The sequence below is a fragment of the Petromyzon marinus genome, chromosome 32 (assembly GCF_048934315.1).
Source record: "Petromyzon marinus isolate PM22_M1 ecotype Great Lakes invasive population chromosome 32, UKy_Petmar_22M1.pri1.0, whole genome shotgun sequence".
Lineage (NCBI taxonomy): Eukaryota > Metazoa > Chordata > Hyperoartia > Petromyzontiformes > Petromyzontidae > Petromyzon > Petromyzon marinus.
This window is the reverse complement of record NC_133698.1, coordinates 2084774-2103259: the sequence shown is the minus strand read 5'-3', so window position 1 is coordinate 2103259 and position 18486 is coordinate 2084774. Positions and strand designations below refer to the sequence as shown.

Sequence of the window (18486 nt, the reverse complement as noted above, 5' to 3'; positions counted from 1 at the left end):
GCATGCATTTAAGAGCAGCTGTCATTTGGCATGTATGTTCCCTTTTACATTGCTTATCCATTATACTTGCTTAACATACAAACCAATACTAACTGGCTGGCGTATCATACCTTTCATTGCAACCACAGTCTAATGTATCCCTCTAACACCGTCCTTGTTTGAGCAGTTGCTGTTAAAATGTCTGCGCATTACAAACCCACAGTCTCGCCACGACAATGTACAGATATTATGCAGAATGGATTAGTGTATCATGTGTATGCAATTGCTTCCAAGGGAGACATTGCAAAGGCGGGCGATCGTGTAGGTGTCAGCGGTGTTGTAGCGGTGCTCTAACCTTGTTGAATTTATAGTTGTTCCACTCTGGGGGGCACTGTTGCTCATGCCACAAATGGGTTCTATCAATGGGACTCTGCCATGAATTATAAAGAGGGCTGTGCCACTCATTAAAATTTTATCCGGTATTCTAAATCAGGAAACCCACACTAAATAATGAAATGAATATTAAAATATAGAGATCTGGGCTCGCCACAGCAGAATTGTTAACTCCCTTCCCCATTGGCTCATTTTCAGCATGGTTTATTGACGGTGAGTGGGGTTTTCCAGAAGGCGCCCTGTTTGTACCTCGTGATTCTTAGCACCCCCTGCTCCTTCACCTGCCTTTCCGACGCCTCCTACAGACCCACGGACTCGCATAGATACCCATGGACTTGCATAGAGACTCACAAACACACTCGCAGAGAGACACTGACTCACGGATACCCTCGAACTCCCATAGAGATTCACACACTCTCGCATATAGACTGACAGATTCACACAGACACAATGGCTGGTGGATAGAGAGCTGCTGGGAACTGGGGGCCATAGTTTCGGTACATCAGCCATGGTGGGGGGAGTATGACCATACTTCACCACACTGGTCAGTGTGGATTGGTAAAAAGAAATTCAATTGGCTGCTCAGCCCTACATATAATTTATTAAATTTTATACCTACGTGACTTTACCGAAAGAACCAAAGAGTATGGATCCCTGCAGTCACGAAAACTTCAAATCTAGATGTAATTAATTGTATACAAATATGAGTACATTTGAGTTGATTATCACAGTATTTGAAACAAAGGCGAATACTTGATGCAACCTGATATTTATTGGTTCTGCACTGTAATAAGTAGCCTGATGAGTCTATGTTATTGCCACACTCACCTCTTCCGATAGATCTCAATGGACCTGACGTCTGTGCAGACATTTATTTAGCACGTCCCATAGATTGGTTGTATCTCAAAAAGGCCAGATCATAGCAGCCTTAAGGTCAAATTTGCAAATGAACAAAAATGTATAAAACTGGCAAGACCTTAGCATACTTACATTACATTAATTTAAAAAAACCCAGTTTTTCCACCAGTGCATGAAGGTTCTCAGAGACGTTTGTCTTTGCCACTAGCGTGATAATATTTGAATTCCGTTAGTATCGCAGTTGGGTTTAAAGTAATAGAACGTAGAAATGCTTAAAGAAGACGGCGCAGATCACGTAGGCAGCCATGCTGAACTTCGCCACACAGGAATCTCTTTAGCCTCCTGTGTTGTGCCGAGCAGAGGGCACGCTTGTACACGCGCACACGTCACATCTCATTAGACAACGCGGTTTTAAAAAATTGCTTCGTTAGTATTTTGTGATTGAGTTAACGCAGACTCTTACAGAAACTGTCTTCTAACGGGGATCTTTATTATTCACAATAAGGGGCTTGATGACACAAATTTCGATAGAAGCAACTCCCTCAAAGGTAAATCATAAGTCGTACAAACACAAAATTGTGTTGTTTTGCTGAGCTTGTGGAAAATAACATTAACTTTAGTAATATTGTGCTTGTCCCATAATTTCGCAAATTCATAGAGTTTAACAGTACCGTCTTATCGGCCCAAAGAACCCACAGGCATTATGAGATGAGGCGTTAACACTTAAATATTCATACGGATAGGTGAGGAACCTATTTCCTGGACTGGCGTCTGCTGATCACCTTGTGGCCTTGCAAGTTGGGCTTCTCATGCACACGGTGGTGTTTGCGTGACCCACCAACCTCTTCTGCATAGTGCTGATTACAGGCATGCACGCCACCAGTGTGCTTAACACATTCCGTCATATCAGTCCCAGCCCTTGAAGGCATTTATTATACAACACCCTGACCATAGGAACGTGGAATCTCCACCACTGACTCGGGCCTGTAAACGGAAGATTAGCATCACCTCAATGCTCATTTGAGCATTAAATCACTTGACTTGATATGTGGTTATACAACAGATGACACTTCTCACGTTTTTTGGAACACATCTAATATTCTCCCATGAATACTGAAGACGAGACAATGCTCGAGATGTAAGAAAACTCGCGCTTACTTACGTAAGTGCTGACCTGAGACGTGCCGTACTCTTCTGTGTGTGACGCATGTGCAGGGGCCCAGCCTGATCATCCACCAGCCGGATGAGCTGCTCGACGGCATGTCCACCTGGTGCAAGGAGCACCACGGCAAGGTACTGGGCACTTTCCACGCGTGCATGCCTCCCAGCAGCTGGGTGGCGCAGTGGTAACACTTGTGCCGCCCAGCTAAGAAGGAGGTCTTGGTTCGATTCCTGACACGAGTTTGGGGTGCCACGGACACATGATGCTCACTACCTCGCCCAGTATACAGCAAGCAGTGGGTTCGATCCCAACCCTGACTCCTGTATATTTGGAGTTATCTCCGTGGTCGCATCGATTTATCTGCTGGTCTTCTGGTTATTGCCTCCATATTTAGCAACATGCGCTTAGAGTATTTGGCTGCTATAAATTTCCACGTGATAAGCCACTTCATTGAGCTATCATTTGTGGCCAGGTCACTTCTGAAAATGGGCAATGTAGCTCAGTGGACCTTCCTTGGTAACATTAAAAAAATAGCTTCGTATAAAAACAATAGAAGTAATGTCCTTCCAGAGTCGCTATTTTAGACCGTGTGCCTGCGACAAGTGTAGATATTTTGATTTAAAGCTTTCGTGACTGCAGGGATTCATATTCTTGGTGCTTTCGGTAAAGTCACGTCGAAGGGAAACAATAAAATAATTAAAATATATAAAACAATAAAAGTCTCACGACGTTTCGACTGCAACACAAGCAATCATCAGGTGTGAAAACCACAGCAAGAAAATTTGAAAAAAGTAGCGTTTTTTTAACGTTAGCACCATGGAGAGCGATTTGGCAGTTATTCAGATGGACGAGTCCATCTATGTTCGGAAAAGAGGAGGGGGGAGACGAAAATAATGGATGCAGTCTGAAAGTCACTGTAAGCGTGAACAATCAATTAAGACCCGAAATTGTTTATCAAATCCTTCCAATGATTGCTAAGCCAGAATCCATCTTCTCGGTTGAAATTGTCTGTTTGTATATGTGGATAGCCTCATGAACGAATCTCTCATGGTAGCTACCATTACTGTAAGTTTATTATAGCCAATTTATATTTTTAGTATTATCATTTTCATATATTTAATAGCTCATTTACATATTAATTTTAGGTAATTCATTAAGATAGTTTTTTGTAGGTCAATATCATTATCCACGAAATGTTATATTCACCAGCATATCCGGAACGTAACCCTCGTGCATAACGAAGGAATCTTTTACCACCATTCAGCGTTGCACTATCTGCACTGATACAAGAATTGTAGCTTGGAGTCATAAACGAAACCATTGGTGTCTATAAGCAGAGGGAGGCTGGTTGATTTAGTAACGTGTTTCTGTAATAGTTTTGCTGGTGACCTGAAATTGTGGCCTTCAGCAGCAGAGAGATACTCTTATGAACACTTGCTTATGATGAACTGCTCCGTAGATTTTGGAAGCAGTTGCCATTATGTGCTGGGACTTAATGTTTTCAAATTCTGTGAGAGGGAGGGGGAAACTCGACGCATGAAAGAAGTCATATTTTATGTTGACAGAAATAGAACTCTTGAGTTATAGTGGAGGGAAATGTTTCCCTGCTTTTCTGGAATAATACATAAATATAAGTGCCACCAAGAACAGTTTTGTGGCTATATTACACTGCCTAAGGTATATTTGTGTTTGAGTAGCAAGTGGCACATGGAAATGCAAGAAGTGAAGGGAAGTGTCTCATCGCTGCATCAACATACCACGCTGAGTAATGGATGAGGTGTCGGTCGCACAACCAGGAGGGCGTGTGGGCAAGTTTTGTTCGGTGGTTTCACGGTATTCACAGAATTCCAGTGGGGGAGATGAGGATGACGAGGAGATGGTGGTGAAGGAGGAGGAGACAGGAGGAGGAGGAGGAGGATTGTAATGGGCGATGAACACGTCCCCATTTTCTGGGAAATGAAAATTGTATTTTGATGCATTCTTGTACAGTATTTAAAGGGGAATTTGCAAAGGTTTACATATCGATGCTCCCTATTTGTAATTGGCTTGTATAGTGTGCGTTGTATAAACATTACTTTCCAGGAGCATAGAAAGTGGACATTTATTTGAGCATTGGGTGTAAAATCAATATGATGAATGTGTTTATTATGGAGCTGTGAGATGAAGTCTGAGAGAGATGGTAAAGGTAAATTGAATTTAGAACCTGGCAGGTCTGGTCCTGTAACTAATGCCACGCTCCAATGGCTTGAAGCAAATATACTTGCGAAGCATTCCGCTTGCTTTTTTGAATAACCATTCTTCTCCAGAGGGTGCACCTACGTTTATAAAGTTACGTAAAAACTAGTGGTTAACCATTTGCTCGGAGGGAATGTGCATCGACACATGGGCTTCACTTTTATTCGGCACTTTCCCCGATTCACCATGGAGGGGCACTCGACCACGGGTCGTGAGATTGAAATCGTTGATGGGGAATCGCGTCGGGCTTGGTGAAAGCCATAAGTGCTACGCTCTGTGTCAGAGGCCATAGCTTTTTACTGGAAGGGGCGACAATGGCAGGTTTTTATGATAAACAAAATGAAGATGGGACATATGCACGATATCAACAACAGTGCATCTTATATAAAAATATCGACGTGTTTATATATACACAGGCTTCAATGTGTCCTCTAATTAACCGTCTCGTTTGTCAATGACACAGGAATCACAAATATCCTCAACACAATCCAATAGCTAGCTTGGGCAAGTAGTATAACAGTGCTAATTATATGGTCTCAGCTGTCAAGGAGAATACTATTGTAATTTTAATGACGGTGGTTTTCTTGTGATATAATAGTCATGGCCTTTATATAATTTAAAGCAGTTCCAACAACTTGTTTTACTCGTGAATAATGTGACACCAATGGCTTGGACCATTTGAACCATGATTTGTGTATGTTATTATGCACATGCATAGTCATGGCTTCGAATTCACTGGCCACATAAACCTTTACTGGATAGCCATGGATCTATTGGCAGTGAGAACGCAAGGGAGCATCATTGTTCAAGCTGGGCCTTACCATTGGAAGCAATGAGATCATCAGACGCAATTACAAAACCACCCCCACTGCCTCTGTCCACCCAGAAGTGTAAACGGGTACACACCATATTAGTTAATGTCGTGTGGTGGGGCAAAGTGTGGGTGCACCCACCTCTTCCAAGACATTTAGCGACTGTGGAAGAGTAGGCCAAAATAGTCTCTTGGGCACCCTTGGTGAGTGATGTGATGAAGAATATGCCGGGCGGCACCTTTACCCCGTGAATTCCTCTTGCCCTGCGTTGCAATTGAACACTCATTAATGGTGTTAATTGAGTTGGCGAAACATGTAAATATAGGACTACAGAGATTGGGAAATTGTTGGTACAGGTTCTGGCCACCTTGCAGCTTTTTTTGTGGTTTCACACACTTCTGAATCATTCTGTCTGCGAGAGCGAAAGGAAAACTGCGCGCGTTACAAATTCTCTAGTAATTGTTGCCATAACGTGTCGCCTGCATTCAGGTGAATGAGCACTTGCAAGCCTAGGGCCCAAGGGCACAAGACCTGAATGATCTCACTGCGGGACCTGATTGACTGATTGCACATCGTGCAGTGAGCGCCCCGACAGCAGCCATATTGCAAGCCGCCCTCTGTTCACGCGCCGCATGTTAAAATGTGGCCATTGGCACGGCGTGCGATGGTCGTTTCCACGTCACCACCCCGTGAGCACTGTTAACACGACGTACTGCCGCTGATATCGCTTTCAAATGCAGGCTGGTGTGCCCTGCCACTGCTGTGGTGAGTGACCTTATTGAGTACAGCTATTCGAGGCATTACTTGATTATCAAGTCAGTCACACAGCTCTCCTGCCTGACCTGGTTATCATGCCAGGTGCTCGCCACGGTTTGCAATCACATTCTTACGTGTGCAGCATGCAGAGGTTACTGACATGGGCAGAGCCTCATTGGGAGAGTTCGTTATCGCCCTCTCTTGCCTCTCTGTATCTACGTATGCTCAACTTCTTTCGCGACCCAACCGCGCTAATTGGAGGTGGGGCTTGTAATAACAAACTAAATAGAAAAAGCAGTTAAAAAATAGTTTTTTTAATCTAGATTTAAAAGTGCATAGCTCCAGTGGCTTCCCAATATGTTGTGAAGAAGGGCGATTGCCAAAAACGTGACCTATTATTAACTTTCTTTTATATAGCTTTTATTGAACCCGTAACTACGATCATGACAGAGGGCATACATACATGCTTGTGAAGTGTTTATAATGACGAATACAATTCTTATGGGGCACACTGTTTATTGTAATACTTCCCTTACACAGTCCATAACACACAGAGGGGTATACGGTCCCCTCACCCGATACCCTAGAAAGGTACAGCCTCCGAAGTTAGCGTGACCTACACACAGGTCTCTTCCAAACCTAAGGAGGTACAGACTCATATCTTGGCGGGACTTACTCACACGTCTACCGCTATCCTAGAGTCCTCCAGCTGGGACCTAGGGGAGGCTATCTGACCCACCGCTGGCCCGGCGGGTCTTGACCACTGGATACGCCGAGCCTTAGCCCTCAGAAGGGCTGGAAGGCTGGGTCCAGGGTCCTGGCTATCTTTGGCCCGGGCTTCGGTCTTCGTGTAGGGAGAGAACTCCCCGCGCTCTGCGCGCTCACCCTTATACCCGTTTGTGGCCAGGTGTAACCAATCCCACATTCCCACGTGGAACTGTCTGATTGGTTCTTACCAAACTGTGGCTACGATCCACTTCACCTCGTCTGACCCCAACCGTTATGTACACAGAGAGGTAACGCTGCACTGCCCCTTTGATACCTGGTGGCAATGCAGGTTACCGAATAGTGAGTAGTTAACACCTCTACACTTGCATGGTTTACTAATCTCAAGTCTGTGTTACTTTTCCTTTTTAATGTTACGGTGTTATTGCCGATTGTATTGAGGTTTTTTTTCTTATCACCAAACTTGTAACGATTTATTGGTTAAAATCAAATCTTAGGTAAAAAATCAATCAATCGACTTGTGCAGGATAATGGAATGAATGTAGCAGCACAGATGTATGTATGTTGAACTTCTTTCACACCGTTTGTAGCCATCCGTGCTGAGAGAACAAATCAGACTGATAAAAAAATATGTTGATGTTATAAACAAGACAAATATAATCATTCTGTATCGTGATAATTTACGTTTTAGCAAGTCAATGGATTGGATTATTCCTTGTTACATTATCCTCCGTTTGTCACTGTCATTTACATTATTACGTGGCGCTTTACGGACACTTGTGCCAAATTACACCGTTCCATCCGGTGTATTTTGGACTAAATACAAGGAAGACCACCCACAGCATATTGGTCACGTGGTTTGTTTGATCACACTTCACCAGTGCCGGTCAGTGCCGGTTGGCGAAGGAGGAAAACCTGGACCCTTCTTTATCACTCACCATGACCTGGAATCAAGCTGGGGTTGGCAGGTTCATGGCACAGTTCGGTAAGAATTGCGTCACCGCTCCGTCTTCTAATTTGGTCTGTTTACGACGGTAAATTTCCACACAGCCTCTTTGTTCCGCTGTTTTGGATAGACGAGTGATTTTACACACGCATTGCCCAGGTTAGTTTTGCCCCGGTGGTGGTGGTGGAGTCTCACGGCGCCCGCTCGTGGGACCGAGTGCCACCCTGTAGATAATTATCACGTGACTGCGTTTCTTGATTACTCCATAAAGGATTTTAGGGACAGCTACAGTCCGTATAGGATGCTTACATGGTGTAATGGTTCGTGCTTTTGACTTATCCACCCAGCTTTTAAAATTGTTACACTGTAGGTAGTCGGCCACCTCCTACAAGATATCTGGCTGGTGTGGAAGAGTAGGCCAAATGCTCTCTAGATGTTCCCTCTCGAGCTCCCTCTACTGGAGGCCCCTCTGCCACCAGTGGAGTGAGCGTGCAACTGGATGCGGCTACTGTGCGTTGCATCGCTATCTCAACAGGGGAAATGACGTGAGCCTTAAGGCCTCCCACTGTTTAGTGTCGTGGAGTGCAGGAGGCGCCCGGTGACATCTGTATCCCAAAAACACTTGGCATGGACGTTGTACATTTATCACCGCTGTGCCCATGTTCCAATGATTAAATAATTATGGGAGCCTGTCCAGCTGATGTCATGGGAGAAATCGAACGAAATTTAATATTGACTTAAAATTTTCGTGACTGCAGGAATTCATATTCTTTGTGTCTTTCGGTAAAGTCACGTAGATAAGTTCAAATTAATAAAAAATAAAATAAACTACGACGTTTCTATCACTCCACAAGCGATCGTCATCCTCCTGATCCTCTTGATGACGATTGCTTGTGTTGTGATCGAAACGTCGTAGTTTTTTTGTTCACTTGAATTTTTTTTTTATTTGAACCTATCGACGTGACTTTACCGAAAGACCCAAAGAATAGATATAAAATATTTTCGGTCCAATATGCGTTGTTGCGTAACAGCGCCCCCCTGCTCGTCAAATTGCTTGTAACGGAGTGTGGGCACCACGGCGGAGAGTGAGCAAGCCCTGCACTCGGCGATGGTGGCGCCCACTTCACCTCCCTTGTGGAAACACGGGGCGAGAGAGCACTTGCTGCCGAGTTGAGGCAGCATCGGCAGCGTCTGTCGCTGCAAGCAGCTGTCCAGAGGTCTGCCCCTGTCAAGTACAGCCGCGGATCGTTTGAAACGATTCACACCAACACATGCGAATTCTAATTTCTGCAGCACGGCAGTGCTGATGGAGACGCGATCTACCGAGTGAAGAAAATGTGTGCAAGCAGGGAACATGTCTATGGCTCCCTGCCTGTTATCATCGGCCATGCTCAATCCACTGCTGGGTGAAGGCCTCTCCAAGACGTCGCTGTCTCTCACGACGCTACGGTGTAATAATCCACCGAGCACCCACACCTGAGATAATTTCGCATTTATTTCAAAGCAGATATTTCCCCACAAATACAACGTGAACAAATGATTATTTGCAATATGTGGGTAAATATTAAGCAATGCGCCGCGAGCGGTTTTGCCAGTGGAAGTTCAGTGTTAACTAATACACTTGGATTTAATGTCTTTCTTAATGAGAAAATATGAAACTAATTATTCATGGTCAGTGGCTTGAAACCTACTCTCAGAAAACCGGCAGACCAATTTGAGGTCATTACTATACATCATATTGAGTTTAATTTTTTAATCACACCGCGAGGAGACTTTCCCCGCTTTAACTAACAGTATTTCAGGATCTCATACACGCCTATTAGGTTGGCCAAATGGCATCGGTAAGTGTAAAGCGAGAATTTTTGTTAAATCAAAGGAGTCCACGCAAATTAGCAGCTCGGTATTTTAATGTACTCCCCATGAAAAGCATCTAAATAAGTACACGGTGAATTAATGCGTCAACCCATGCCAACCGTTGTCATCGCCGGCCCACTGCATGCCACAGGGAAATTTAAATGTAAAATGCTTCTTTTCTGATACCACGAGGTCTCCCTGCTATCCATAATAGTCTTTTTTGGGTTAAATGGCGTAAATATAAATGTGTCTTGATTGAAAGCTTTCGTGACTGCAGTAATTCATATTCTTAGTTTTTTCGGTAAAGTCACGTTGAAGAGAAACAACAAAATAATAAAATATATATAAAACAATAAAAAATTCTCACGACGTTTCGACCATAACTCAAATGGTCATCTTCAGGTGTGTTGGTTTGCATAAATTTATTTTTAAACGGCGCATTTATTTATTTATAAAAAAAAACGTTAGCGCCACGCGCAGCGATTTGGCAGTTTACCCAGGACTAGTCCATCTATATTCTGAAAAGAGGAGGGGGGAGACGAAATTTTTTATAATGTATGCTGTCTGAAAGCCACTGTAAGCGTGAACAATCAATTAAGAACTGAAATGGTTTATCAAATCTTTCCAATGATTGCTAAGATAGAATCCATCTTCTCGGTTGAAATTGTCTCTGTGCTTGTATATGTGGATAGCCTCATGAACGAATCTCTCATGGAAGCCAGATGGCTTACAAAGAACCTCTGTCTTGGAAAAGTCAATGGCATGTGAGCCTACTGAATTAGAACAATGATCTGCTACGGCCGAGGTGTTGGTCCTACCGTGTTTAAGGTCTGCTTTGTGTTCACGAATGCGGTCCGAGACATGGCGTTTGGTTTCTCCAATGTAACTACTACCACAGAGGCAACTTAGTTTGTAGACACCAGGGTATTGTATGTCCGGAATCACATATTTTACAGACGGAACCAGATCACGGATTTTATGTAATGTGTTGAAACGGACCTGGATCTTGTGTTTATTCAAGATTTTGGAGATCTTTTTTGTGATCCCAGCAATGTAGGGTAAAGTGATGGTTTTGAAAGGCTCCTCAAGAGGGTTCTTCTTCATGGTTTGAGTGATAGCTTTGCGGATTGTATAGTCGGAGTAACCATTAGCCCTAAGAGCTTGGTGTACGTGAGAAGAATTCTCTCATCAAGACTCTGTATCATAGAGCACAATGCATATCCGACCAGGAACACATAAGCAGTGAACTCAAGAAGAATTCTCTCATCAAGACTCTGTACCATTAGCCCTAAGAGCTTGGTGTACGTGCTTGAGTTCACTGCTTATGTGTTCCTGGTCGGATATGCATTGGGCTCTATGATACAGAGTCTTGATGAGAGAATTCTTCTTGAGTTCACTGCTTATGTGTTCCTGGTCGGATATGCATTGTGCTCTATGATACAGAGTCTTGATGAGAGAATTCTTCTCACGTACACCAAGCTCTTAGGGCTAATGGTTACTCCGACTATACAATCCGCAAAGCTATCACTCAAACCATGAAGAAGAACCCTCTTGAGGAGCCTTTCAAAACCATCACTTTACCCTACATTGCTGGGATCACAAAAAAGATCTCCAAAATCTTGAATAAACACAAGATCCAGGTCCGTTTCAACACATTACATAAAATCCGTGATCTGGTTCCGTCTGTAAAATATGTGATTCCGGACATACAATACCCTGGTGTCTACAAACTAAGTTGCCTCTGTGGTAGTAGTTACATTGGAGAAACCAAACGCCATGTCTCGGACCGCATTCGTGAACACAAAGCAGACCTTAAACACGGTAGGACCAACACCTCGGCCGTAGCAGATCATTGTTCTAATTCAGTAGGCTCACATGCCATTGACTTTTCCAAGACAGAGGTTCTTTGTAAGCCATCTGGCTTCCATAAGAGATTCGTTCATGAGGCTATCCACATATACAAGCACAGAGACAATTTCAACCGAGAAGATGGATTCTATCTTAGCAATCATTGGAAAGATTTGATAAACCATTTCAGTTCTTAATTGATTGTTCACGCTTACAGTGGCTTTCAGACAGCATACATTATAAAAAATTTCGTCTCCCCCCTCCTCTTTTCAGAATATAGATGGACTAGTCCTGGGTAAACTGCCAAATCGCTGCGCGTGGCGCTAACGTTTTTTTTATAAATAAATAAATGTGCCGTTTAAAAATAAATTTATGCAAACCAACACACCTGAAGATGACCGTTTGAGTTATGGTCGAAACGTCGTGAGAATTTTTTTTATTGTTTTATATATATTTTATTATTTTGTTGTTTCTCTTCAACGTGACTTTACCGAAAAAAACTAAGAATATAAATGTGTCGTTAAAACCCGCCACCACCTTACACAGCCAACTTAGTAAGGTTTGTCACATAAACAGAACATGGCAATTCGTTAATAGTATAGCACACCGGTCTGTTGGAGAGTAAATCCACAACATTTACAATTTGAGTACGACGTTGTACCAGTAATTACAACCGGCATCATCAGGCGATAGCCAGATTTGTGAAGAAATCTTTCTGTTGCACTGCTCTGTCTACCCCCCATGACCTACATTCCCGGATTCCTGAAACTGGATATTAAGCCTCAAAGTAGCCTTTTGTTGTTGTTGTTGCGCTTATTCTCTTAACGGTGATCCTTGTCCCTTTGTCTCTCATTCTTGCCCACCAGTCTGGACTGACCAAGGCGGTCCGTGAGAGCCAGGTCTCGCTCCAGATGGCCGAGTACGAGGTGCTGTCGTTCGTTCGGCAGCACACGCCGCCCGGGGTGTGCCCTCTGGCAGGTGAGCGTCGGGGGGGTTACCGTTGCCGCCTGGGCGTTGCCGTGCCGTACAGCTCCTCTACCCCTATGCGTTCTCTCAACTGTGCCGCGAATACCAAGTGCAGCACGATGCCCGACGATTTGCTCCGTTTGCCAGGAAGCATCTTCGGCAGACGAGCCGATTCATTTTCCCCGACGAAGACTCGCGGCACGTGAGACGATTTCAGTTGCCGCAGCGGCTCTCAAGCATGCGGAGCGAAACTTCGGACGTAGTGCCTTCCGACACGTGGTACAAACCGAAAACTCAGTGGGAGAGCAGCTGTCTGCATAGCTCTGTTCATGTCCCGTGGGAGGGTCCTTATCACGAGCACAGACTCACGAACCTGGCATCCGGATGTCATGGGCTGTGTTGCACTTCCTCCGGTGTTTACGGTAAAGCTCATCCCAGCTGATGTTGGTGGTGCCACAGGTAAGAGATTTTTTTTTCAGGTGAGAAGAAATTGCTGTGATGATGGTTTCAGGGGCCTGTCACGTTTATCTGCAATGCAGAGTTGTCCATGTTTCCAGGGCATGACACACATCTCGTATACCTTGTGAGATGCATGTGATGCGATGCTAGACGTTTTTGTATTAAAAAAACAAGATTTCGTACTGATATCACTCTGCATTGAAAAGTATAGATTCCCTAACCTTATATTCTTAGCTCTTTCGGTAAAGTCACGTTGAAGGGAAACAATAAAATAATAAAAAATATATAAAACAATAAACTTTGTCGTCACAGATTGTGTCAATAAATAATATTTTAGGACATTTTGTATTTGCGCCATTATAGCACAAGGCTATCACAAATGGGCTTTGTTTGGCAGACATAGTCTAATAGTTTTACATTAGTGGCCAATGTTGCTATGTATGATCCCAATTGAGTAGTATGAATTTAGAAAATTCGGACCAAGACCCCTGGCACAAAGTGGCCTACTCTTGTTGAATTCCGTAACGGGATCTCTAACTTCCACTGTGCAGCAGCGGGCGCGTCGTATCTTACGGTTCATCGATCCGCGTTAATAACCAGGGCGGCTTGTCGGAGTTTGAACCAAGAACCTCTGCAACGAGTTTCTGCTCGTCCGAGCGCCCCTTGCCGCCGTGTGTTTTGACGAGCTCAGCATTCGGCTGATGCCGCCTTCCTCTTGGCTTCAAAGACGTTCGGCTCTACAATGAGCGGAGCGTTGCCAGACAGGCGATGTTGTCGCCAAAAATCTCTGAGAGGAAGGATGTGAAATAATAGCTTCAATCAGTGATGCCCCACAGTGTTGCAGTGAACCTTAATGATGATAGGTTGTTACTGCATCGCGTGCTTTCACGTGTGCTTCTGCGGCCGTCTGGAACGCACTCTTCCTTACGATATTAGGAAGCCACTGGAGCTATGCCTCTTTTAAATCTCGATTGAAAACTCAGTTCTTTAGAACTTTAGAACTGAGTTTTGTGTTTAGTTTGTTGTCCTTCCCCCCGCACCTCCGATTCGCGCGGTTGTCTACGTACTGTGCGAAAGAAGTTCAACAAAAATTCATACAGACAATGCAAGATCTACTGTGAAATGGCCCAGCGCTAGTCGGTCCATTCGCCGCTTGTTGCAGAGGTTTGCGGTTTTGAATCCAACAGCCCACCCTGGGTGTATTGACCACCAAACACTCCCCGTCTGCGTCACAGACGTCAAATAACCCTCGAACGTCATAAAAACGAGTAGGCAATTGTGTTCCGGCATCATGGTCCAACTTTTAAAAAAAATACTTGCAAATTATTCACCTGGGATTACCCAGACATCGTTTTCCTCCGACTGGAAGGCTAATGCCGCTTGCAGGCCAGGTGCTAAGTCACCTCGCGCCCAGACAGGGACTGCTGCTGCTGCCGTCCCTGGGGGGTGTCCTTTCAAACATTTTAGATGAGATGTGATGTATAGGACGCTCTATCAACAATACATCACCATTATTACTACGGAAACTAACTCCAGCAACTATACACAATGCCTTCATATCACGTCGAGATTTCATCGCACATGCAATTTGTTCTTATGTACTTTATTTATCTTTATTTATTTGAGTGACTTTCTTTTCTCTATTTTGCACTTATATCCTTTTTTATATTGTTTATTAGTGTAACTTGCTGACCTCGCCCCACCTGGACATCTGTGAAAAAGAGCTTCATAACTCATCGGATTTCTCCGGCAGTCTAAATACTGATTCCGATTCTATATTTTGATCACATGCTTGATTAATAGTGTTGACGTTAAATGCCTTGTAATATCTCGAGCACGAGATTGAGCTGTTTAATATTAATCCCATTACTTGAAGTTTGCTGCTGTCAAGCTGCAGTACAAGTGTCGTGTTTTATGCGTGTAAACATCTTCCCTGCTTCTCGATTTAAGTCTTGTTGCCCTTCAGCTATCACTCATGTGCACACTAGTCATACACTTAAGGCCATTTTGCCTTGTAATATGCCTTGAGATACGGCTACAATTAGATTCTAAAGTACAGACCGGTGTTGTATGTATGTTCCCATTTAGTCACTGTTGAATACTGTCAGATAAAAAAGGCGAAATTTTTCATCTTCCCCAGGCCAACTAAATGTATGCATGTTGCAAGGGGCGCTCGCACGAGTGGAAACTCTTTGCAGAGGTTCGCGGTATGAATCCGACAGGCCACCCTGGTTATTACTGGCGGGTGTACGAACCATTAAATACTATGCACATTAGAGATCCCGTGACGTAATTCAACAAGAATAGGCCATTGTATGCCCGGGGACTTTGTCCGAATTTGATCAATTCACTTGTTGAATGTAGCCATCCGTGCTAATTCGAGGTCCAAAAGGACATTCGGCAAAAAGCACTGCTTCTAAACATCGATGCTGCGACGAACGTTCGTGTGTCCTGCTGTAGGTGCGTGCTAAGTTCTATTAACATAAATTCACGTGTTGAACCTCACCAACCGTGCCCAACAGAGGTCCAAAATGACATCTGGCAAAAAGCACTGCCTCTAAACACAGATGCTGCGGCGAACGTTTGTGTGTCCTGCCGTAGGTGCGTGCTAAGTTCTGTTAACATGCCCATGTGTATACTGTGTGCGCAGAGACACATGTGGTCTCATCAAAATGAGAAGGGAGCGGCACAATTATTACACAATGTTGACTTCTCGCATTGCTCTTCCTTGATGAATGGCAAAGGAGCATTTGTCACGATTGGGCCCAATATGCACCCACAACCTGGGAGCATAATACGGAGAGAGGTCTCTTGCAAAAATGTTGTTTGTGTGCTTCAATCACTGACGTTCACGAGGTGAAACTGCGGTCAATGCATGCCCTCTCCCCCCCTGCCATGCTAAATGCCCTCCACCCAACTAAAAAATAAACAAAAACATTTACCACTCTCCAAAGTTGTTGGGCCAGGGTCCCCGTTGCTTTCTTGTACTTTCAAGCTGTGAATCCAATTTTCAAGTTTTTACAACAGCAGTGGCTTTAAGCAAAAATAATCATGCTTGCTGAGCACAGGGCCTCATGACCAGTAGCCTGCAACAGATAGCACTAATTCAATTGTAATATATAAGAGTTAACACATTTCTCTATTTTTAATAGAGGCAGTACGCGGGCCCGTTACTTCACGTTGTGACGCACGTACACACTGTCAACATAAACTAAACCGGTTATATAAAGCAGGGGATAGATGGGGAACGAACACGCTGCCCAAAACCAGACGGGTCCCCACCGAAAGGGGTAAGGGGCAGTTTTTTTTAAGTAAGGGAGGGGGGATGCCGAAACACGCCTGAAATAAGGAAAAGAAAAACATTATAGACGGCCTGGACGAGCGTGTTTACCTTCGACCGCTCTGAGTCCGGCTCCCGTCTAATCTGCAGGGGTTTGTACCCCCTTATCCTCGGTCCCTGTCTCCCGACCCTCCATCCAGCTAACTGATTTGAGATGTTGTATAAAAGGGGGACCATCTGGCCTCGAATTTCCCCTCCAGAGTTAGCACATTTCTTAAATCGAGCACAGCTGTAAACACTTTGTAATAGAGATGATAGGGAGGGAATTCTAAAGTGGAGTGGTTCGAGGGAAGAAGCCGAAAGGGAAGTGTTGTGGCCTCAGGTGTTGTGGCCTGCAGTGTTGTGGCCTCAGGTGTTGTGGCCTGCAGTGTTGTGGCCTCAGGTGTTGTGGCCTTCAGTGTTGTGGCCAGGAGTGTTGTGGCCCGAAGTGTTGTGGCCTACAGTGTTGTGGCCTACAGTGTTGTGCCCTACAGTGTTGTGGCCTGCAGGGTCTGTCTGGTGAACTGAGACTTCCAATTTCGGTGGAGGAATCAGTGACTTGTCATTTGTCAGGATGGAACACTGCATTTCACGTTTTGTCGTTTTTACATCACTCAGCAGTTTTTAATCTATCGCAAAGACAAAGGCGTCCGACGTTTCGAGTTGGAGACCATTGGGGCAGTGCTGATTGCCCATGCCTGTTAGGTCTTGTTGGAATTGTTACTCAATCCCGAAGTTACCACAATGCACCTCATACTCATTAACTGACCTCGGGGAGAATTAGCTTAGGTCCATATTTGGTGGCCTACCTAATATTTAGAAGTTTGATGACAAGCGTTGGTGGGTCACAGGGACATGTGAAACTTGATAACCTCCCCGACGTGCGAGTTTGGCAGGAGATGGGAGTACAGTGAATTCATTCGGCACGCTTTGAAGTTGGTGTCCCCTAGTATGCCTGGATTTTCTGCCACATGAAACAGAAATTCTGTCAAACATTCAATTGCAGAACCCTCCTGAAAATGCCGTGACACTCATTGAGGCTTTGCTGGATAAATACAAAGGATTATTCACTATTATTCTTGTGCACAAATTGCCAATCCCTGGATATGCACCATGTGCATTATGCATATCCAGGAATTGTGCATAGGTTGCTGGAATAGTGGCTTAGTGCTCTAATCCAGTGCTCGCAGTTATTCACGAGGCTACCACCTGCACGTACACATACAGGCTGCGTTGGTGCTTGTATGCGTGCGTGCATCTCTTGTCAAATACTAATGCAGTTGTACCCTTGAAATATATAAAATTGTATTTATGGCCAGTCCGTTGGAGGATTTTGATATGCACTCTCTCCAGATGCCCTTTACAGTCTTAATTTTATTTCTAAAATAAAAAATGAGCAGCCTTGCATAAATTAGGACGATGCTCGTGAGAGAATGCAATCGTGTTGTGTGCAGGTGCTGGGTGGAGTATTCCATTGCAGGATCGTGAGAGGGGGCAGTGGCTTGGGGAAGGCCTTCATCCAGCAGTGGATTGACCATGGCTGATGATGAGGATGAATGAGAATTCAGAGAGAATTTCCTCTAACACAATCATTATAATGCATCATATATCTTGATGACAGTTGTAGATATATATAATGCACTATAAACCTATAAATACATCCTAAATTTTAAATAACAACGACATGAGTTTAAACATGTTCATTTTGATAAACATTGATAATAGTGGCTGAACCCACCTGTTCTCGACATCTCGTATATGCTACAGTTGTCCCCTAGAATGAAGTATATTTGTCATTGAAAAAAATTGTTAATGATAACATCACAGGCCGGATTTTAAATTATACCCTGACCCTGTTGATTTAAGAATTCCAGATGAATAGCCTTGAGCGATGCTGTGCGGTGCAGCGGAAGCAATTTTGGGACCCCGCTGTAACGGCGGACAAATTGTCGTTGTTCTGATGAGACAAAGCGCGCACGTGATCAATGGTGCACTTTAAATTACACGACGGTGGAGAGGCGGCGGTGGTCCCCGGCGACACACGGAAGAGAGAGGAGGGAGAGGAGAGAGGAGGGAGAGGAGGGAGAGGAGAGAGAGGAGGGAGAGGAGGGAGAGGAGGGAGAGGAGAGAGAGGAGGGAGAGGAGGGAGAGGAGGGGCAGGGTGCTCGCCGAT

The 18486-nt window shown here is 44.4% G+C and overlaps 1 protein-coding gene across 1 annotated transcript in view; it reads left to right on the top strand.

The window, feature by feature from the left end:
• REXO2 (RNA exonuclease 2) overlaps positions 1-18486 on the top strand; it is a 35368-nt gene that overhangs the window by 7079 nt on the left and 9803 nt on the right. Inside the window, exons 3-4 of the mRNA XM_032964380.2 lie at positions 2446-2523; positions 12436-12547. Coding sequence (XP_032820271.2) covers positions 2446-2523; positions 12436-12547 — 190 coding nt within the window. The remainder of the gene's footprint in view (positions 1-2445; positions 2524-12435; positions 12548-18486) is intronic.